This window comes from Lepidochelys olivacea, assembly GCF_965140295.1.
Source record: "Lepidochelys olivacea isolate rLepOli2 genome assembly, chromosome: 11".
NCBI classification, from domain to species: Eukaryota; Metazoa; Chordata; order Testudines; family Cheloniidae; genus Lepidochelys; species Lepidochelys olivacea.
Genome location: NC_140421.1, coordinates 61,295,520 through 61,318,298, shown reverse-complemented (window position 1 = coordinate 61,318,298; position 22,779 = coordinate 61,295,520). Strand labels below are relative to the sequence as shown.

Genomic DNA, 22,779 nt, shown 5'->3' with positions numbered 1-22,779 from the left:
CTGTGTCCTTTTCTCCTACCCACCCACCCACCCCCCCCTACAGAGAGAAAAACACTGAATGACCAGCAGCTTGTAATTCTTAACACCTTCATTTCAGCTTTGACAGGACTCCATGCAAAGAAGTTCTGCCTCTATTTGAATAGCCTATTGCCCAAGCCCCCACCCCTTTTTGAAGTAACTATTTAAATAAAAGGGGAAAATGAAATGCGGGGGAGGGATTACAAATGATAGAACTGGAAACACAACCCTCACTGACATTAATAGCATGCAGTCTATGTAACAGTACATACAAAATCCGATTACTTTGGGCCTGGTCTATGCTCATTACATAGCATCATCCCTGGACAATCTACAGAATTCAAAACTGTACAAAATAAAAAATATGCATAAAACCCAACAAGTGTTTTTTACAACATTAGTACTGCATAAAAAAGCATCAAACCAGCAGGAGGTGACCCAGAAACTCCCCCCACAGCAGCTGTGCAGGATGAACTACCTCATAAGTGTCATGTTGTCAGCAGGGAACAAACAAAACACAAGCCCAGCTTGTCTGCTGGCGAGGGCTCAGGACCCGCTGGACTCTACAAATCCTCTGCTTTGTGAGCTCACCACACCAGACATCTTTCCAATGGAAACAGCTCGTTTAAGGAATATTGATTCTGTGCCCAGTCTGTAGCACAAGCATATCCAGATCAGGGCACCACTTACAAATCGATGTCGATGACTCAGGAAAAAGCACATCTGGTCTGTAGAGTAGGTGGGACCCTAACCATGTGCCCATCCCAGCGAGCACTCTGGGGTCCCCCTTTACACTACACAATGCAGCTGTGCTTTAGCCATGTTGTGAGCAGGTGGGTTCCCCCAGTACTTGCAGTGCAGACATGCCCTTGGGACTCGTCTACATGACAAAATGGCCCAGAATAGCTCTTGTACTTTAAATTCACATCCTACCTCATTTCATAATAACTTCCTGTGTAGCCAAGCCTTAGAAACTAACAGTAGCCTAAGTGTGGTGTAGGGTAACTGCCTAGCTTTGTCTCACCCAGACACTCCTACAAAGACACTGGGCAATGTCTGTTTTCAGCCATTTTGCTACTAGGAGACAAAAAAACCCAAAAGGGATTTTTTTGGGGGGAGTCAGTGTCACCTAATTCAAGCATTCATCAAGCAATTGCCACCTTCCAGAAGGGCAGCAATGAGATGAGCCCTGGCAGACTGCAGTGTGGCAGGGCTTGAAACGTGCTGCTCGGTGGAACTATTTTTGCAGCACACAGCTAGAAGGGGTAATTGAGTGGAGAAGCTTCCTGACAAGGACATGACAGCATTTAGGCTCCAGTGCCACCTAAGAATGAGTACTGGGAGGCAGAAAAGCTCCAAGGAGACTTCATATCCAGAGTATAAGGAGGAATGGCACAAGTTGTCCATTCCTTTCCCTTTTCTGCCCCCTCAGATTGACGCATCAGTTTAGCAAAGGTCCCATCTAGCCCAAGTGTCCCCGCTTGCTCGAAATGCACATCTCTGGCAAGATATTGTACAAGCTACTGTGTTATGAGACTGGCTTGACTGTACACATTTTTACTAAGGAAGGAAGGAAAACCAGCCTCCAGTTAGTTATCTCCACTACTCTCCCTGCAATATTCCATTGTACACACATGCCTTAGCAGACAGCTGCAGCATTATCTAGACTTGAGTAAGGTACTGTTGGTACTGGCTGGAATTTCACCTTGGCTCAAATGAAAATAGTTCAGGAAGAAACCTTGCTCGGTACCTCCCTATTACGGGAGATTGGATGAAATGTACATGGGCTGCCCTCCTCTAGAAGGTGGACTACAACAGCAGGTCAATCAGTTTGCTGTGTTAATGAATTACGTTAACATTCCTCTTTTCTTTGAAGTTCTTCCTAAACTGGCACAGATGACCATTCACAGTTCTTTACACTGATCTGTGAAGCCAACTCAAGTGTTGGCATTTTCATCTGAGACCGTATTAAAAAGCAACCTACAAGTGTACGTGAAACCTTTACAGTGTGTGTGTGATTCACACCTGGCTAGGTATAGCTATGAAAGGTATTTACTATTTTATAAACACTGGGAGGGGCAGGGAAAAGAGCTAAAATAATGACCAGTTTGTGCATAGCTTTCCATGGAAAACCAACACCTGTGGCCACCCTTTTTACTTCCACTGAGAGGAGATTTTGGTAATAGACCTGAAGACGACAACTGCTCTTTGTCCTGCCTCTGCACAGGGCGGTCACAGCATATACTCAGATCTGGAACCAAAGTACAAAAGAGCCAATTTACCAGACCTGATTGGGTTTTTTAAAAATTACACTGTGCATAATACTGACATTTAGGATGAATTATCTGTCTCGTGCAAGGACGCACAAATAGATTCAAACCTTAACTCCTAGAGTTAGCCTCAGACGCCCAAGGAACCTATAAACTTAACTTCCCCCTCACCACAAAATGCACTTGTGTTCAGCTTAACCCCTCCGCCCCAGCAGGCTGGGAGCTTATGCCAATGGGGATCACTTTCTACACCAGTGCATAACACAGATCTAACGTGGGGCAGTCAAAAGACTAAGATTACACCATGGTGAGGTCTTCTGGGCTGCATCCATCTTAATTATCTAAACTGAAAGGTAAGTGAACCCAAGCCAGCTCTGTGAGCCCCCACATCAGTCTACACGTGCAGTTGCAGAACTGTTTATGTTAAAGATGTAACGAACCCTCTGGAAGTCAGATACAGGAACTGCTTTGTGTAGGAATCCAAATATTAGATAGCACACACGTGTCCTTCCAGCTGCATGTGAGTGTAGAAAAAGTGAGGGATTTCCACTAGCCAGTTACATTAACCCTTTTGCACTGGCATCCAGGATGTCCGGTGCCAGAGGTAATATCACAGGGCCATACAGTATTCCTGAGAAAGATCCCAGATCACGCTTGAATCAGTCTGAATTTTAGTCAAATATCAGCTACTCCACAAGTTCGTTACATCTCCACTACCTACATCCGAACGGGTCGGCTTAGTCAACGTCACGTACAGCCACTGCTGGCAGCTGGAAGAGCCATTTGTTCAAACAACTCAAATCGCTATTGTATAATGAGAAAAGCAAAAAACAAGAGTGGTTGTGTTACAATTATCCTTCATTCAGTTCACTTGGGTGGGCCCCTAGGGGCTGGTGGAGAGCTGAGGTGCCCTGACAGTTCCTGTGGAGCAAGGTGCAGCTCTGCACCCTGTGGTCTTCACTCAGAGTAGTGCATGATGGATTCCACATAGTTCCCTGGGAAGAGCCCCGTCACTCCATTCATGACACCCTCATACCACCCATCATCGTTCTTCTTAATGACGTAAATGATGGCACCTTCCTGAAATGAGAGCTCGTCCTCCTTGTCTTTTGTGTAGTCATAAATCGCCACGACTAGGAAAGGGAGGAGAGAGAGAAAAAATAAACATTGAATAAGGGAAGGTACTAGTGGGAGAAGGAGAAAATGCAACTACAACGGCCACAGTGTGTCGCACTCTTGTGTTTAAAGCAACCTGCCAAAACTCTACTTCACCCACTCGTCTGAGGTATCCCGGAATTTGCTCCGCCCCAAATCCCTTCCAAACTTCCCAACTGATGCTGGGCTTCTTTTCTAATCCTTATTGATTAAAGTCTGCCTGTTCTCATCATTTATATAAAAACTCAATGCTTTCTTGAATGCTGATCTTCCAGATCCATCACACTATGGATAAACACAGTAGAATTAGATAAAGTTTGGTTTGGCTCCACACTGGTGCAGACACGATGCAAAGCTACTAATGCCAATTTTTATAGATCAGTAAAATGCAAACTAATTACCTGTCCAAACACAGGCTGGGAAAAGGAACAAAGAGCACTGTAATGGAGTCAGGAAGGGGAAATGATTCCGGGAGCAATTCTCAACTGTAGTAGGAAAAGAACTTAGGGGAAGTAGGAGCTCTGGGTTTCCATGGAACCTCAGTCCCAAATATCCCACAGTCTGTGAATGCACATGTGCAGCCCCAGCTCTGGGACTCAGAGTGCCAGGATAAATTATCCAAAGCGTGGGGGGTCTGCTGAAGTAAATCTTAATCAGATGACCCTTTAAAGGAAAACGTAGGCTAGATATTAGAAAAACTTGTTGAAAGATTAAGCTGTGGAATAGTTTTCTTAGGGAAGTGATGGAAGCCAAATCACTCTGGTCAAACCATTGGGAAATATTAAGCAAGGGACTTTCCTGTATTGGAAAGAGAGAGGGTGACCCAATAGATTTTTTCCATCTCTAATTCCTATGACAATGAGCACCAGAAAGCAAGTTATCCAGGCCAAAATCTGAATACTGCTTTAGCAAATTGCATCAATCATCACTTCAAGCAGATGCCACTGGCACACCTGGCACTGGCCTTGAAACAAAATGCATGTTGCACAGATATCCTGATTCTTTATGCTAGCGAATTAACAGAAGTTATCTGACTAAAATCCAGGGAGAAATAATGAACAGCATGAGTTCAGGAGTCAAGTGTCCTGAAGTACTGCAAAATTCATGATGATTTTGCAAACAGAAGATGAAGCTTTTCATTGAAGGAAGTCACAGAGAAGTTCAGGACAAATGTTTGCTATCGGCACTGGCTTTTTCAGGATGACCAGCAGAATTCATAACCACAGTCCAATGAGAGTCAAAATAGCTACCTTGTAAAGAGTGTTAATGTGTTCAATATTGACCTGTACAATTATTTCATTTGTACAAAGTGCATTAAAAAAGCATGCATTATAGGCTCTTCTTTACATTCCTCTATTTGTAAATTAATGCATTCTTACCAGTTTTTGATGTACCATTCTAAGGGAATAAAACATGAATGGTGAAATGAATAAATGTTTATTGTATTTGTTTTTGATCTTGGAAATTTAGCATTGAAAACCATTTTTATTTAATCAGGATATTCTGGTTTGTGTGATACAATCCTCCCAAATTCCTATTTAAAAATACATTAAAGCTCCTGGCAAATCTGTTGATCCTAATTTTAAGGTGTTTTTCTCTTAACAAAAATGTTCCTGCCCTATCTAATAGTCAGGAGAACAAGTTTAAGTTTAAGAGAAAAATGTCTTAACTGAGAACCAATAACCCATTTAATTGGATGATTTAATTGGGGATTGGTCCTGCTTTGAGCAGGGGGTTGGACTAGATGACCTCCTAAGGTCCCTTCCAACCCTGATATTCTATGATACTATGATCTGTTTAGATGGTACTTTCTGATTCCCTACTTTCTCATGTGCCAGTTTGCACCATTCCCTTCTGATAATTTGGAAAATATTCAGCGTTTCTAGTTTACTAACGTACATTTCCTCATCATTCCATGAGGAAATAATGCAAGTCTGGCTGCTTGAGTCTCTTATAAAATGACTTTTTTTATATAAAGAAAAAATTAAATCTGCATTATAGATCTCTCCTTGTAATCTGTTCCTTCTGTGAATTACTTTCGCACTGGGACCTTTTCCTCATTCTCAAAGAACGCTTAATCCTTCTGTCTGCAGTCAAACCACTTCAAGCTGTGATCTGGGCAGAGTTCCTAAATTATACGGAGTCAGGGCCAGCATTTCAGTGAGAGCTCCAGATGCTGAAGTAGCAGTATCAGGGATTCAACAGGTGGCAACCTTCCCTCCAACAAGACTTAGGCAGGTCTTATTTTCAGGTGTAGCTGAACACATTTCAATGCAAAGATTAAAAATACAGTTATCCACTGGGTTGTAATAAGCTGGTTTTTCTAGCTGATGATTTTTGCATAGTTTTTAAACAACTATATTTGGTTTGACAGAAATCTTCTGATGGATTATAACAAACTGACCACAAACCTATCCAAGATTTGCTCCCAGACCCTGGAATTCTGGAAGTGAAATGCGAGGGTAAGACCAGATTCCCTTCCTACATGGCATGGAAGAAGATTTCTCCCCTCTAAATATCTATTCCTACCATCTGCTTTGTTTGGTTAAGAATCTTCCTTAGCATGGGCCCCATCCTGGGGATTAGGTGAGGCACTGTGGTGCTCACAGGATGGCCTTTTGGAAGAGAAAAAACTGAAGTTCTGACTGCCAATGGTCATTAAAATCATACGGTGCCCTGCTCAAATTTAACAACCCCAGAATAACTGCACCAAGCGGTTTAAACTGGATCTGGTATCCACTTCCTACCCCAAACTACTGTATAGTGTTGCTGTGCACTATTAGACACAGAACCCCAAGGTGCCATTTCTAGTCACTTTTCAGAGCAGAACCACACACTTTAGAGCAGCCACAGCCTATATCCATCGCACTTCCCAACAGCTTTCCTACTTCTACATCCTCAAATTCTGCTACAGTCACTTGGTCTCTCAGAAGTTCTTTCCTATCAAGTTAAAGGTTAGACATACAAAAAAGCTACACAAAATCTTTGGCATTGTCACTGCTAATTTGTTGGGGATAACTGAATGTCCACCTTGTCTGTCAAAAAAAAAAAACAGTTTTTTCTTCTCTTGATCATGTAGCACAGACAATCCTGTTTATAAGAGCACAAGCCATTGCCATGGAAATAATTATTTTGCAGCAGATAAAGCTTTGTTCGTTCACAGCAAGATAAATGCATAAGTTCCTCTAGTATGAAAGTCCCCTTCAAGGTAGAACTTTGGCTTTAGAGCTCGTTTGCCCTGACATGTTAGAAAAGGAATTTCAAGCACTTCCCTCCTCTCCCAAATCCAGTAAAATGTAGTAAAATATCTAGAGGTTGTTTTTGTACAGCGACCAAATTATTCATATTCACAGTGGTATCCACCCTTGCCTTCAAGATCTCCTTGAGTTTCTCTTATCCCACTGAGCTATTGTTTAGCTGTTTGCTCATCATACATTGGAAGAACCTCAATTTCCCTTGTTATTTTCATTTCGTCAAGTTCTTTTGTTTGTTTCTTAACACAATCCCTTAGTCATTTGGTGCCAAGAGACAGGATATGAATTAGATTTTGGCAGGGACCCTGCACTAACACCAGGGAGTTCATTTCCCACCCCCCATCCTCTTCTATTTTATAGATCCAATATAAATCCCTTCCTCCCCCAACATCATTTACCTTGTGAATCTGAAATCAGCACACTTATTGCCTGCTGGAACATTTACAATTACCTTGCTGCTTTCAGATGTTCTCATTCACAGGCCCATAAAAGTCAGAGATGGGGACTGAAGCAGGATCTTGTCTCTTGAGAAGCATTCTTGTTTCAAATTTAAAGTATTTTCTTCTGGACAGAGACACTTTCAGTATGAATACAGTTTTCCCCCCCAAAAAACAGCTAATGCTACATTTTGTAGTGTCAAGATTATTCTTTTTTTATCAACACAAGATATAAAGGATAGATAAAACACTGGTGTCTTGTTAATGCAGTAACTGTACCATTAAAAATTTAGACATCTGTTATGGCCCATGAATGTTAACATGTTTAAAACAAAATTTTAATGGAATAAACTTCATATATATTATGTATATCCTCTAATAAATATGTAGTACAACACATTGGTATGATCCACAGTAATTCTTCAACAGGATCTGGCGCATTATAGCATGAAAACTGCTGATACATGACAAAACCACTTCTATGGCACCTCTTATACACTTAATGAGATATCAGTAGCTTTAGGTGAAGAACTGTAAAAGTTTTAAACAATTTGATCGAGGACGCTTTTGTTACCAGACCCCCAAAATCCAACCTCAGCCTCTTTTCCTCCACTGACTGCAATCCAAGGTACACATGCATTACTCCTTATAAGCATTTCACACATCCCAAACTCCAGATTCCCCACTTGTTCCCAAAGCCTCCAAGCAAGAAGCAGGGGAATGAGAACACAATTATGACAAGTAGAAGTTTTTCATGTGAAAGGAACTATTAGGTACTGAAGGGCTGAAATAATGATGAATCAAGACTTCCCTTTCCCTTAGTAAAGTGGGAGAAAAACTCCCTAGCTAAACAGAATGGTTACTCATTTCTGGGGAGTTTGGTTTGTGGGGTTTATTTCACAGGTAGAAAGCTCGCTTTATGAATAGTGCAGGGGTTGCACTTAACATTTATACCATTTTGAAAGATTCTACTGGTTTGAGACACATTTCCTGTACTTAAAATGGGGACCACCATTGGAACCAGAAATCGCTCAAAACACAAGAAACAGACCACTGTGTCTACTGAATGCTGACTGTATGACTTTGCTGTGTGACCACTCACATTTTTCATTTCAGCACTCAACTGCTTTCTCCGCCCTGCCCCAAGAAGCTAAGACTGTACATCCAAGACTGCCATGTGAAGCATGCTGATGTCTGATGGGCTGCTTAGCCTAAAACCTGGGTACACGTGCTGGCAGGTGAAGGGCTGTCCTGAACTTATTAGGTAACAGCCATCACCTGAGGCCTAGTGAGGTTACTGGGCCCCGCTGTGCTGGTAAGGGTACAATTCTGGCCGTTAAAGCTTGAGGGGGGAGACACAGCAGAACGATATAATTCCTTTCAGCAGTGTGGGTGGGCCAGGAGAAGAGGACTGGCTGCATTATATTTCCTCATCAGACAATCAGGTAATATATGGATAGGTTTGAGGTTGGAATCCTGCGTTTTCTGTGGGACTTTTATATAACAATATTTGGTACTCCTTTAGCAGATAATTGGTGGACATTACCAATTTTTTGCCCCTTTGGGCACTCCTCAACTCTCCATATCAGATACACCTTTACAGTCATTTCAGAGCTTAGTTATTTTGGCTGGTTCAGTGGTTTAAAACATACTCCTATGACCATCTCATCTACAGCCTCAACCCACAAGGAATTTGCACTATTGATTTTCTCTCAGATCTCCTCTTTCCAAAGAGCACCAAACTTCCTTTACTAACGAACCGGAGCCACCTTTTACATATTTGTCTGTTCAAAACTAGGTAGGCTTCAAAACTCAATCTCCCCCACACCGGTCATTCAGAGCTAGAAGAGTCAGTTATAGAGTCTCCAATTCTCCTCCCTTAACCCCTCATACTCCATTCACAGACTGAGGATACTGTGTAAAGGTTGTTGTAACTCTGTAAAAACTTGCCCAACAAAATCATTCTGTGGGAAGAGGGGGTTAGGAATCCCCGAAAAGATCCTTGATCAGATCAGAACGAAACTCCACCCCTACCCCTACCGTGGCATCTGAGAATAAGTGCTAGAGGACTCGCCTAGGTACTGCCATTGTGAAGCAAAAGGAACCTGCCTTGGGTTTCTGCAAAAGCTAATGGGGTGGGAGGAGGGAAGAATCAGAAATTCCTGTCACAATGGAAATCATTTACAAACCAGCAGTTCCCCCTTTACCTTGTTCCATATGGGAATGTGCATAATCCTGACATTACCTTTCAGAAGAGATTTGGAAGAGTCACTCTGAAGGCTGATGTATAGTCATCTTCCCGCCATCATAGGTTTACCCACTTGACTTCTTTAGCCTTTGTCTATCTAGTCCAGGGGTCGGCAACCTTTCAGAAGTGCTGTGCCGAGTCTCCATTTATTCACTTTAATTTAAGGTTTCGCGTGCCAATGCTACATGTTAACATTTTTTAGAAGGTCTCTCTCTATAAGTCTATCTTATATAACTAAACTATTGTCGTATTTAAAGTAAACAAGGTTTTCAAAATGTTTAAGAAGCTTCATTTAAAATTAATTTAAAAGGCTGATCTTATGCTACCGGTCTGCTCAGCCCGCTGCCGGCCTGGGGTTCCGTTCACCTAGGCCGGCAGTGGGCTGAGCGGGGCCTGTGGCCGGGACCCTGGCTGGGAAGGGGCCAGCAGCCAGAACCCTAGACTGGCAGCAGGCTGAGTGGGGCCAGCAGCCGGGACTCCTGAGCGGCTCAGCCCGCTGCCAGTTTGGGGTTCCGTCCGCCGGCTTCTGCCAGCCAGGGTTCCGGCTATCGGCCCCGCTCAGCCCGCTGCCGGTCTGGGATCCCAGCCCTGCCCACATAGAGTGGGTACCTATCTTCTCCCTGGTTCTAGTCCATTCTCTTCCTCTCTCCCTGCACTGAGCTGAGGGTGGGAATGCACTGAGCACAGGGCTGGGGGTGAAGGAGCAGGCTAGGGGTTGGGATGTAGGGTCTGGCCAGGAGCTAGAATGAGGGAGGGGACTCAGGGTTGGGGCAGGAGATTTGGGTGTGGAGTGCTTACCTGGGCAGCTCTCAGTTGGTGCAAGGAGTGCAGAAGGGAATCTGTGGAGGGTGCAGGAGCTCCCGTTTGGTGCTCAGGATGAGGGTGGGAATGTGGGGTGTGCAAGAGTCAGGGCATGGAGTGGGGGGGGTCTGGGTATATGGGGGGGCTGGAGTCAGGGCTGGGGGTGGTGTGAGGGGGGTGCAGGGGTCAGGACAGAGGGCTGGGGTCTTGCTCCATGAAGCCATTCCACCCCCCTTCCCCAAGGCCCCGTCCCCACCTCTCCTCCGCCTCCTCCCCGGAGCAGCACACGCGCGCTGTGGCTCCACTTCTCCCCGTCCCATGCAAGGGCGATCAGCTGATCGGCGGCAGGGAGGGAGAGGAGGGGCAGGAACCCACCACGCTGGGGGAAGAGGTGAGGGAGGGGGAGCTTGCCTGCCCTGCAGCAGCAGCCAGCAGGACCAAGCTTCTTCACCCTGCCCCCGTGGGAGGGGGGTGGAGAAGAGCGGGCCAGGGCGGGCAGGATTTTTTAATGGCAAGCTGCTGCCTGCTGGGGTCCTGGCCTGGATCCGGTGGCTGGGACCCGGCAGGCAGCAGTGTGCCATTAAAAATCAGCTCGCGTGCCATAGGTTGCCGACCCCTGGTCTAGTCCTACCTACATGGTTCCTTTAATCTGAGGATATCAGTCCTTCATCCAAGAACCGTTCACCTTCTAAAATATTTAACTACTTCATGCCCAAATTTCCCAAAATAAAATGACTAAAATGGCTTCATGGGGAGTCATGTTCATTAGGGTTCTGACTTTCCTATCGAAATTTGCTCAATTCATACATAAGACGTTTTTCCTCCCCTAAGAGTTGGCACTGCAAATTCACCCTGAGATATGAAAGTTATTTGGGTTTATCCATCGCAAAAAGATTCAGTGAGTGCCTCCAATTAAACCTGGCCAACCAGGCTGAACACAATGGGGTTGCCCAAATGGAACTGAGGGCAAATATTTGCCCTCCAACCGGAATGCAATTAATTCTGCTGAGGCAGAACAGAATCTAGTTCACTTTCCCATAGTACTGAACAGCCACAACAGCTAACGGGAGTAATCAGAGGGAAAAAAAACAAAACAGTCTTTGCTCAAAGGCTAAGCAGATATAATGCACAGCAGTTTGTGTCCATAAACTGCACTTCAACATCAGCTGGCCCACCAGCTTTGAACCTTACGTCCTACTCTAACTAGCAACTATGTCACACTTCTTTAAAACCCTGCATTAGTAACACAACAAACAGTGGCATTCTCCTTTATTCGATTAAAGACCAACAAAGTTTTCCTGAGGTCCAGGTGACAAGGCTACCAGAACTTGAGTGAAGATTGCTCTCTACAAGTGTATTTGGAGTTAGGAAATACAACAACAGCCAAAAGAGTGAGAAGTCTCACATGTGGAAAGTTCTCCTCATGAAATATTTGGGACTTACTGTTTCTTATGAACACGCTAACAGTGCAGTAAGCTTCACCCAACAGAAAATGCCTCGCAGAGTAAGCAGTGTCCGCAAGCAACAAAAGCAGAGCGAATGCTGAGTGCCCTCAATACTACCCAGGGTACAAAGCAAGAAGCAAATGTTTGTGAACAATTAATCTGATCAACAAGGGTAAAGATTTACAGAAGTGACCTGTCCTGGTCCTAGTCTGAAGAAAACATGCCACCTATTCTCACAGAAGGAAGTGCAATGGAGAGATTTAACCTCCCAGAAAAAGCTGATCACTCCGTGTCAGGTGCACCAAGGTCAGTAATCGGCATGCCCATTCCAGACACTCCACTGTGACAGTCATGCTTTGTGTCAGTGGCTTTTTTTCCTGCCCTCCCTCATGGAAATAAGCCTCCTTGACACAAATAAGCTGAAGCAATGTTTATCAAACAAAAGAGTCTGTGTGCATCGATAGAACGATGTCAATCAGATCCATGGAAAGGTCACTAAGTGTAGCAATGCATGCAAATATCCTGCAAGTCAGACATTTTGTCTGACAAGTTGTTTCAGCCTGCCAGTGAAGTCTGGGTGTTTCGTGAACCACACACTTATGGCAGTTAGGTAGGAAAAGACAGCAGTTTTGGAGTCTGCTGGGACTGGCAGAGGTTGCTTCTTCACAATCTTCATTTCTTCCCCAGCTACTTTCAATTTTTTTTTAAATAAATAAAAATAAAGTACTTTTCTTGCATGGATGAATTTTCTCTCTTGGTGCAGTGTGACTAGGGTTGCCAGGCGTCCGGTTTTTGACCAGAACACCCGGTCAAAAAGAGACTCTGGGGGCTCCAGTGCGCATTGCTGACCAGGCCATTAAAAGTCCTGTCAGCAGCACAGCGCAACAAGGCAGGCTCCCTGCCTGCCGTGGCTCTGCGTGACTCCCAGAAGCAGCAGCATGTCCCCCCACTGGCTCCAATGCATCGGAGAAAGCCAGGGGGCTCAGTGCGCTGCCCCCTGCTGCAAGCATCAGATCTGCAGCTCCCATTGGCCAGGAACCGTGACCAATGGGAGCTGCGGGGTCAGAGCCTGCAGACAGAGCAGCATGCAGAGCTGCCTGGCCGTACCTCTGCATAGGAACCGGAGAGAGGACATGCTGCTGCTTCCGGGAGCGGTTTGAGGTAAGTGCTGGCCGGAGCCTGCACCCCTGAGCCCCTCAACCCCCTGCCTCAGCCCTGATCCCCCTCCTGCACTCCGAACCCCTCAGTCCCAGCCCACAGCACCTTCCTGCACCCTAATCTCATCATCCCCATCACCCAGCCCCACCCAAGAGCCTGCACCCCCAGCCACAGCCCTCACACACACACCTCGCACCCCAACCCCCTGCCCCAGCCCAGTAAAAATGAGTGAGTGAAATTGGGATGAAATGAACGGGGGGGGGGGTAGGTGAGGCCTCTGAGAAGGGGCAGGGCAGCGGTTGGACCTCAGAGGAGTGAGGTAGGGGGCGGGGCCAGGGTGTTCCGTTTTGTGCGAGTAGAAAGTTGGCAACCCTAAGCGTGAATGTTGTTGGAGTGTCGAACATTCACTACCCACAGTTGGAAAGTCTTACTGTGCTACATTTTATATCATTCTTTATTTATAGGCACACTGCCCTGCTTCGCAACTGGAACCAGGATTTCTCAACAAAAAGTTTTCAGTGGCAGTAACACAGAAATTTTCATTTTTCTGTGCACTGTGGTGACATTACCCTACTCTATATTAACCATGTTTTTAGCCTGTGAAAGAAATTTAGTGTAACTAATTCCCCAAAAAGGTACCCGGTCAAGATGGAATTTAAGCTTTACACACACACGCGCGCACACACTCACTTTTCATTCTGAGATTCTTAAAACTATTTTTGTGAGCAGCTCTAACTTCATCGCTTTCAGGAGGCCTTCAAACTCTGGCAAGGACAAAACACTGGGGGCAGGGAATGGCCTCTTTTTTGCCCCATGAATTCCCATTTAAGTTTGGCAGAGAGATAAGCTTTTGAAAGTCACCATTACCTTTCTGATGTGTGTCATCAGCATGCCAAAATCACTTAACGTGGACATTCGAATGTAAGGCCAGGTCAGTGCTGTCACCACAGCAGTGCCACACACTGCACGAGGAACCGTGGGAACAGATATCTTCCCAAAAGTGTCGGAGAGGAAAGAGCTAAGCTTTTTCACACTTAGCTGGATCCTGCAGACAAAGCCAACAAGTAGAATGTGCACAGACTACTAAAATCTGCCCTTGTCTCTGGAGGTCTGGCCAGCCAATACCAATGTCCATGGTGCAGACAAAAACCAAGTGTGCAACTGCCACAAGCTGTCTAACACTTACTAACTTTACTACCATCTAACCACCCTTAGGGGAGATTTGGATAAAATCCCCATAAATCCCTGCAGCCATCAAGAGAAAGTTCCTACACACACAGCTAACCACAGAATGGAATGAACTGGTGTGGCTGGCACCAGGCAGCCCTTTTACAACCTCATGTCTGAACATCTGTTGCTGAGAGAGGGGTACTGCTTTCTAAAGGTTCACGAAATCCAGCAGTCCTGAGAAGAGTGGGGGTTGCATACTGCTTGAGGGAAAATACAGAAACTACCTCAAGGAAGGTGACCTCTCTGACAAAGCCAGCATAGCTTGAAAGGTCTTGATCTGGACAGACTTCTAAGTCTGGGTATAAGGCTAATGCCAGCTATGGGGCACAAGGAGCTTGCCTGGTACTTGCCTTCCAAAGTCTCACTTCTCAAACATATTTTGCTTAAAACTGAAACTTTTCCTAAACATGTCTCTCTCAAAGTAACATGCAAAATTTCAGACAGGTCTCTTTTTTTAAGAGATCAAGGAGAGATTAAAACTGGAGTTATAATAGAAAGCCAACTGCAGTCTTAAGTATAGCATCATTACTGTGACTCAAGCACAAACACATCAAGTGGCAGGAATGAGGAAGAAAAGCTATTTAAGCTAGAGGACTATGTTGGTAACAAAAACAAATAAATATAATTGGCCATGAATAAATTCAGGCTGCAAATTAGAAGAAGGTTTCTAACTATGTGAAGCGACTCTCTGGAAAAGCCTTCCAATGGGAGTAGTGGGGATGGGCAACCTAAACCTAGTTTTAAGAATGAGGTTGATAAATTTATGAACAGGATTATATGATGGGTTGCCCATGAAAGCAGGGGACTGGACTTAATGGCCCAGGAAGTCCATTCCCTGTCCTATGTTCCTGGTAACCTTGCAGAATGTACTTTATAGGCACCATCTCCAGTACAATGGGAAGAGGGGAGAAATCAGATGGGATACCACATAGTAGCATACTCTTAATATCCAGTACTGTGTTAATGAAGCAATGTGCAAGAAACCTGTCCTACATAGCAACGACTCATATTACTAGACACACAGTGGCATCCTAGAGAATTCGTTTGAATAAAAAAAAACATTGTGATTCAACTGAAGGGATCAATTCTGCACCCAGAGCAAATCTCTAGAATCACAAACTATATGGACTGACGGGAAGGTGACAAAGTGACTTCTTTAGGAATTGCAGATTAATGATATAAAAGCTTAATTATCCAAACAACCAACAGACCTATTGAAAGATTCTCATTTAACAAAGGTAAATTCTGAAGTTAGGGGTTTTAGCAAAAGACTGCAGAACTGACGATACCACCATCTCTCTCTCTCTCTCTCTTTAACCCTACCCTTTTCTAAATAGGTCCTTGGTGCCCATGGAGGGTCCTCTTCAGCATAAGGATCACTGTACTCCACCACAGCTGCCTCCTCCTCTTCATAATCTTCTGGGGGTGGGGGTGGAGGCGGGGACTCATCAAAGACTGGCTCATCTACAGGTGGAGGAGGAGGGGGAGTATCTGAAACTAAAAATAAGCAGCAAGATCAGCATGAAACACCCTCGAGAACTACGGTAGCAGATTAAAAGTAGTGGTCTCTAGTCAAGAGCTTCCTAGCTAGTTTCATGGGGACCTACCGCTAGAATTTAGGAACACTAAGATGGGGAGGCGAAAGGATCAGATTCCCTTGACAAATATTTTTCATCTTGTTTGTTTTTTTCCTGTTTTATTTGAAATTCACCAAACAAAGAAAAATATTAAAAAGCAGAATTCTAGCTACGTACAGCTAAGGTTTTTCCACACATGAAACAAAGGCCATACCCAATGCCCTATCATAGCACAAGGAAGAAGCAAACTTACTATTTTCTTGAACTCTGGCCACAAATCCCATCAGTGGTAACTGTGGAGTTACCTGTAGGATGGAAGGAGGAGGAGGAGCAAGGGATACTGCAGCAAAGGAGTAAAAAAAGACAAATAAATTAGAAATAAAACCGCGACAAACAGGAAAGTAGGCATATCCATCATTAGGGCACTACAGCAAGCTGCCAAAGGAAGTGTGACAAAAAGGATGACATCCAAAAGAAAGAGCTTTAAGAAATATAAATATCACTTGCAGCAAGTTTTAGTTCTCTCTATCTGAAAATTCCCACACCAGCTCCTTATCATAACACCAAAAACTCAGTTTAAGAACTTGTTTCATCGAACTACCATGAAGATACTTTCTTCTCTTAAACTCTATTTTTATTGGAGTAGAATATAAAACTTTATGAACAGCTCTAACAAAATACAAGAGAGCTTTTCCTTTTTGATCAACAACATAATATTGATTTGTTGACAGTGTTCACGTAACCATGCTGGTCTGAGGATATTAGAGTGACAAAGTATGTGAGGACCAAGTTTTCTTGGTGAAAGACAAGCTTTCAAGCTTAGAGAGCTGAAGATCTCTACATAAGCTTGAAAGCTTGTCTCTTTGACCAACCGAAGTTGGTCCAATAAAACACATTACTACACCCAGTCTGTCTCTCTAACGCAATGATCCCCAAACTGTGGGCCGCACCCCCTCTAGAGGGGCACGGAGGAATGAGGGAGGGGCACAGTGGGGCCTGCGGCAGCCCAGATGGGGGGCAGGAAGGGACTGCCACCCAGCCACACATAGCCCCAAGCCTGGCTCCGCCCTCATTCCCTCTCTGTGCCCAGGCCAGCCATGCCTCTAGCCCCAGCTCCTCCCCCATCCCGCCCCCGTTTCACCTTCACCCCAAGCTCCAGAAGGGATTTATCTAGATACACCCCAAATGACCTCAGGAAACATGCAATTCACTTGTGTTAGGTGTGAATAAGAGAGAAAACCCTGGAGAAACTGCACACACGTGGAAGATGAAGGAACTTTCAGTACTTCTCTTATAAACTTTTATTTTCAGGGGTCTAAGAGCCTCACTTTAAAATTCCCTCAAGAGAATTAACTGTCCAGGAAATATAAATTTGAGAGGGGGTGGGGGAGAACAATTTAAATGGTTTTGTTTGAAGGCAGAGGAAAAATGTATTTAATTATTTAAGATTATTTCTCAATCACCCTCATTAACTTCCTTTAAAAAGTAAATACAGAGTTCTCATTAAAATAAAGGGCTAAATATCTGAGTATATGTATGACCTGTGCAAAACAGTGGTGTTTTAAAAGTAGGATGGTATTAAGAGAATTTTTCATTTTATTTTGTAAAGAAACTTGGCATTACTCTAATGTAGAATGTCTACACTTTTTTTTTTTTTTTTTTTGCAACTAGTATTTAAAATGGGTTAGTTAATATTTTGAAAGGGTTGCTATGGATAATCAGACAATATCTTTTAGTGGAGATATCAAACAGAGGCCTTGGCTATTTGTGATCAGTAGAGATCCTGTTGTACTTCATAAGATTAGTCTTGATAGACAATTTTTGTTTCTGTGATCAGCAACTCTTTAATGATACCTTAGGTACAAGTTATCATGACTTGATCACATTTATAATGTCCGAACAGAATAAACTCTAAATCAGGAAAATATATACTTGGTCCTTTAAGAAGAGCCAGAAAGCTGAAAACAATCATGAGCCAAATCAGCCAGGAGGAAGAATTTAATCAGAAAAAAATGTGAATACTAACTGGGAGACATTTAAGAACACTTTAGTAGATGCCCAAAAAGCCACGATCAAGAAAGATGACCATATTGGTTAAAAAACCAACCTGGTTTAGGGGAGAAGCGAAGGCAGCTATAAAAATAGAGGGAGAGAACAACAGAAGAAAGTTGATAGTAACAAATATGGATCAGAAGCTAGGAGTTGTATAAATTTGATAAGGGAACCAAAGGGACACAAGGAGAAATCTGTGGCCAATAAGGAGTAAGTGTTTTAAGTATATTAGGAACAAAAAGTATCCTAACAATGGTATTAGTCCACTACCACATAAAAATGATAGAATCATCAATCATACTTCACAAAAGGCAGCCAAATTTTCAATAAATCTTTCTTTGAAAAAAATCAGATGATGTAGTCTAATCATAACAACACTGTTCATTCCACTAGTATCTCAGAAGAATGTTAAACAGCAACTACTAAAGTTACATATTTTTAAATCAGCACACCCAGATAACTTGCACCCAAGAGTTTTAAGAGAGCTGGCCAAGGAGCGTGCTGAACCATTAAATGCTGATTTTCAATAAGCCTTGGAACACTGGGCTAGTTCCAGAAGACTGAAAGAAAGCTAACGTTATGCCAGTATTTTAAAAGGGTAAATGGGATGACCTAGGTAATTATAGGTCTGTCGGTCTGATATCGATTCAAGGCAAGATAATGGAGTCACTGATAAGGAACTCAACTAATAAAGACTTAAAGGAAAGCAATCACTTAATGCCAAACACCATGAGTTTATGAAAAACAGATCCTACCAAACTAACAATGTTTTTAATGAGATTACAAGTTTTTGATTGATAAAGACAATAGTGTTGATGTAATACACGTACCCTTTGGTAAGATGTTTGACTTGGTACCCATGCCTATTTTTATTAAAAACTAGAATGAATATAAAATTAACAGGGCACATATTAAATGGATTAAAAGCTTGGCTAACTGATAGGTCTCAAAATGTAATTGTAAATGGGCAATAATCATTGAGCAGGCCTGTTTCTATTGGGGTCCTACAGGAATCTGTTTTTGACCCTACACTACTTAACTTTTTTAATCAGTTACCTGGAAGAAAACATAAAATCATCATTGATAAAGTTTGCAGATGACACGCAAACTGGGGAGGGAGGAGTTAAAATATTGAAGAGGACAGATCATTAATACAGAACAATCTGGATTGTGTGGTAAACTGGATGCAAGCAAACAATATGCATTTTAGTACAGTTAAATGTAAATGTACACATCTAGGAACAAAGTAGGCCATACTTACAGGATGGGGGGCTCTCTCCTAGGAAGAAATAACTCTGAAAAAGATTTGGGGGTCAAAGTGGATAATCAGCTGAACATAAGCTCCCAGTACGATGCTGTGACCAAAAGGGCTAATGTGATCCTGGGATGCATAAACAGGGGTATCACGAGTAGGAGTAGAGAGGTTAATTTACTATGGATCTGGTGCGACCTCTGTTCTCGTGATCACAATTCAAGAAGAATCTTGCAATGGGTTCAGGGATGAGCCATGAGAATGATTAACGGATTAGAAAACCTGCCTTATAGTGACAGGTTTCAGAGTAGAAGCCGTGTTAGTCTGTAGCCGCAGAAAGAAAAAGACTAACAAATGCATCTGATGAAGTGAGCTGTAGCTCACGAAAGCTTATGCTCAAATAAATTTGTTAGTCTCTAAGGTACCACAAGTACTCCTTTTCTTTCTGCCTTATAGTGACAGACTCAAAGAGCTCATCTCATCTAAGGGGTGACTTGATTAGAGTCAAAGTACCAAATGGGGAACAAATATTTAATAGCGGACTCCTCACTCTAGCAGAGAAAGGTACAACATGATCTAATGGCTTGAAGCTAGAAAAATTCAGACTGAAAATAAGGTGTACATTTTTCAGTGAGGGTAATTAATCACTGGAACAATTTACCCAGGTCACAGTGGATCCTCCATCACTAACCATTTTTAAAATCAAGATTAGAGGTTTTTCTAAAAAGATATGCTCCAGGAATTATTGTGGGGAAGTTCTATGGCCTGTGTTATACAGGATATCAGACTAGATGATCATTGTGCTAGATAAGGATCTTGTGGCACCTTACAGACTAACAAATTTATATGAGCATAAGCTTTCGTGAGCTACAGCTCACTTCATCGGATGCATCCGATGAAATGAGCTGTAGCTCACGAAAGCTTATGCTCAAATAAATTTGTTAGTCTCTAAGGTGTACTCCTTTTCTTTTTGCGGATACAGACTAACACGGCTGCTACTCTGAAAACTGTGATAAATGTGGCAATTTCCTGCTATATCCGGGACAAACCTTACTGAATTAAATTAAAATTAATTCAATGAAGTTTAAGTATTTTAGGAGTTTGCTGTATTAAAAATGCAAAGTGTATGTATTATTGTGGGATTGTATGTCACTTCTCTAGGGGAAGATGTGGTTAGTGTATACCTTGGGAAGTGTTATGTGCTTCAGAGGACTATTTTCAACAATGCACCAGACAAACAAAGTTAAGTGGAGTTCTCACCACCTCTGGTTATGCAAAGATCCAACCTTCTGAAACTTCGCCCTGAGGACAGAACCATTATCTGGCTGATTACTTATTCAGGGTCTCTGCAGATCAAAGACCCAAACTGTACAAAGGAGTGACTCAGAGATACATGGGGGACTGGGGGCTTGTTCTGAGCTAACAGCTATTTTGAACTTGTGCCCACAGAAAAAAATCCCTTTGAGATGTCTGAAGAACTCATCAACTGCCAGATTCCTTGCTGGAGTTGGGGTGTTCTCTGGTAGGCTTATCGGCAGGCATATACAGTCTTCTGAGGAGCCTGGCGTCTAGAGTGGGTGCCCTCACTGGACATAGAGGGGGAATACAGGTGCAATTTCCCTGAACTGTGACAATCACACTGATCCTGTCTGACCTTGGAATCTATGAAAAGACTAGGGATGTTAACACCAGCGTTCTGTACATTCTCTAACTCAGGTAATTTTGTTCTATCTGAATTCCCCCCTTTAGTTGCATTTGGACACGGTATACTTCACTAAATATAACTGCTGGGCAATATTACTGAGTATTACTAAGCATTCTTGTTGCATCCCAGAAGCAGTTGCATTTCTGTGATGAGCGAAATGATTGTATGCAGGTGCCATCTTTTACTCAATTCTCCTTCTTTCCCACAATGAAGGAGAGTCATAAATCCTCTTTATCCTCAGTCAGTAATTTGCAATTGGTAGTAGCTCTTCAGAACCCAGTGTTAGACATATTTATATAAAACACAGACATGCTTACATCCCCACAGCCTTCCAAAAACAGCCTCACCACTGCAGCATAAAAGTTAAACAGCCTTAGTAGTGCTATCCAGAAAAAAATTCATGCCGAAAGCATATAAAAAATACACTGGGGGAGGGGGGGGGGGAATGCATCAATATCCCCTGCACAAAATCCACACAATGTGAGAGGAAAAAAAACAGTACTGGCTTCCTTGAAAAAAAAATGCCACACATGAAATGGGATGAACCTGCTCTGACATCCCCGTTTCTTCTATACTGAATAATCTCCAAAGGCCTTTCCTTCACTTCCCCACCCCAAAAATCCTCTCCTCCTTCTCCTCCCTCCACTGGTCTCCCCAAACTTTAAGATCTGTTCTTTCTCCCACCCTACAGTAGGGCTAAGCAGCAGCTATGGTCCCCCATCTTGCCAATGCTTCCTCCTTCTACAAAGGGAAACCACAGCCACCACTTGTCATATGCCCCACTCATGGATTCTAACTTGGCGAGTCCAAAGGCGCCCCTTCCCTTCCTGGGAGTCCAGATACACAGATCCTTCCTTAATACCCCCCTGAATACAACTAAGATTCCACATTCTGCCTGGACATTGATTTAGAAAACGTCTTCTCCTGCAGCTACTTATTTATGCTGTGCCAAGTGTCCCTGCCATGGAAGTATTTTCTTTGTGATTTATAGTTCAAGTGAATAATCCTTTTAATCATTACTTTCTTCTCGGGTAAGCAGACTGAATTATGGTTACATAACTTATTTACAGAATATCTGGCATCTTTTACAATATAGTAGTGGTAACTTCCAAAGGAGGTTTCATTAAAAACAGAAATACAGAACAGTGGTCAAGAACACTCTGGATATACTGAAAATCCTCTTTACTTCAGACGGCATTTCTTTTTAGTTGTATCTGACACTATTTCCTTTACCTTCTCCTATCTTTTTTCACCTTTCAACATGCGTATAAATGTACATTACAAATACTATAACTCAAATAGCTAGTATAATTAAGTCATGCGTTTTCACTCCCCCACCCACCATCTCGTCCTCTTGGAGGCTAGCTAGCAACTGGAGATAAAATGATATGTTTGAGTTTGATCAAATCCCCGAGGCCAGATGCTGGAATCTGACCATAATTCCAAGTTACGTGTACCATTTAAAACTGCAGAATAGCATCACTGCACCACTTGCACGTATCTAGCTTAAGTATAAGAAATTTGAAGATCAATAATCTTCAAACATTCCTACTGAATCTCTCTGCATCTTCTGTATAAAGGAAAATCTGTTCTGAAGCCAAACATCTTCCCATCTCCATTATTGTTACAGCACCTTCCTCTCTAATCAGAAATGTGGGCAAGAGGTCTGGTTATATGAATGGTCAGCACTTTCCTACTCAGATACAGGACATGTCACTTCTTGTTAAGTCTCAAAATTGAGCAGATAAGAATTAAACCACCTACTTTTAGAGAAGGGTCACCAGTTAGACTAACACCAGCATATATGAAGCTTGACTCCTGTCGCAGAGCTCCTCCTACCTGCCATGTCTAGACCCTAGATGCCTGATAAAACACACTCCAAGAGGAAAGCCCTGCCTCCTAGACTGACCATTATTCAGGAGAGAAACATACAAGTCTCCAGGCTGAAGTAATTGGGAACCAGGATTCGAATAGTTCATGAAAGACCAAACACTCAATCCTCAACCAGGATTGGAACAACAGGGGTACTGCAGACCAAGAATGAGATCCACCGGATGAGCCGTGTAAAGGGGATTGTGTGTAGTGCCTCCCCACACTGTTTTGTCGAGTCAGACACTTTTATTTTATACTCGCTTCAATTAAAAATAAACTATTCTAGGCTGTTTGCATTAATGGGA

The 22,779-nt window shown here is 43.1% G+C and overlaps 1 protein-coding gene across 15 annotated transcripts in view; it reads right to left on the bottom strand.

Moving 5' to 3' along the window:
* Positions 1-2,947: 2,947 nt before the first annotated feature.
* Positions 2,948-22,779, bottom strand: part of ABI2 (abl interactor 2) — a 102,884-nt gene continuing 83,052 nt past the window's right edge. For 14 of the 15 annotated variants that reach the window (XM_084643881.1, XM_084643882.1, XM_084643879.1 and 11 more), the window contains 3 exons: positions 15,847-15,933; positions 15,340-15,513; positions 2,948-3,421 (listed from right to left, as the gene is read on the bottom strand). In XM_084643881.1, the coding sequence (XP_084500007.1) occupies positions 3,246-3,421; positions 15,340-15,513; positions 15,847-15,933 (437 nt within the window). In that variant the 3' untranslated portion in view covers positions 2,948-3,245. The remainder of the gene's footprint in view (positions 3,422-15,339; positions 15,514-15,846; positions 15,934-22,779) is intronic. The other variant, XM_084643875.1, reaches the window with a different exon arrangement.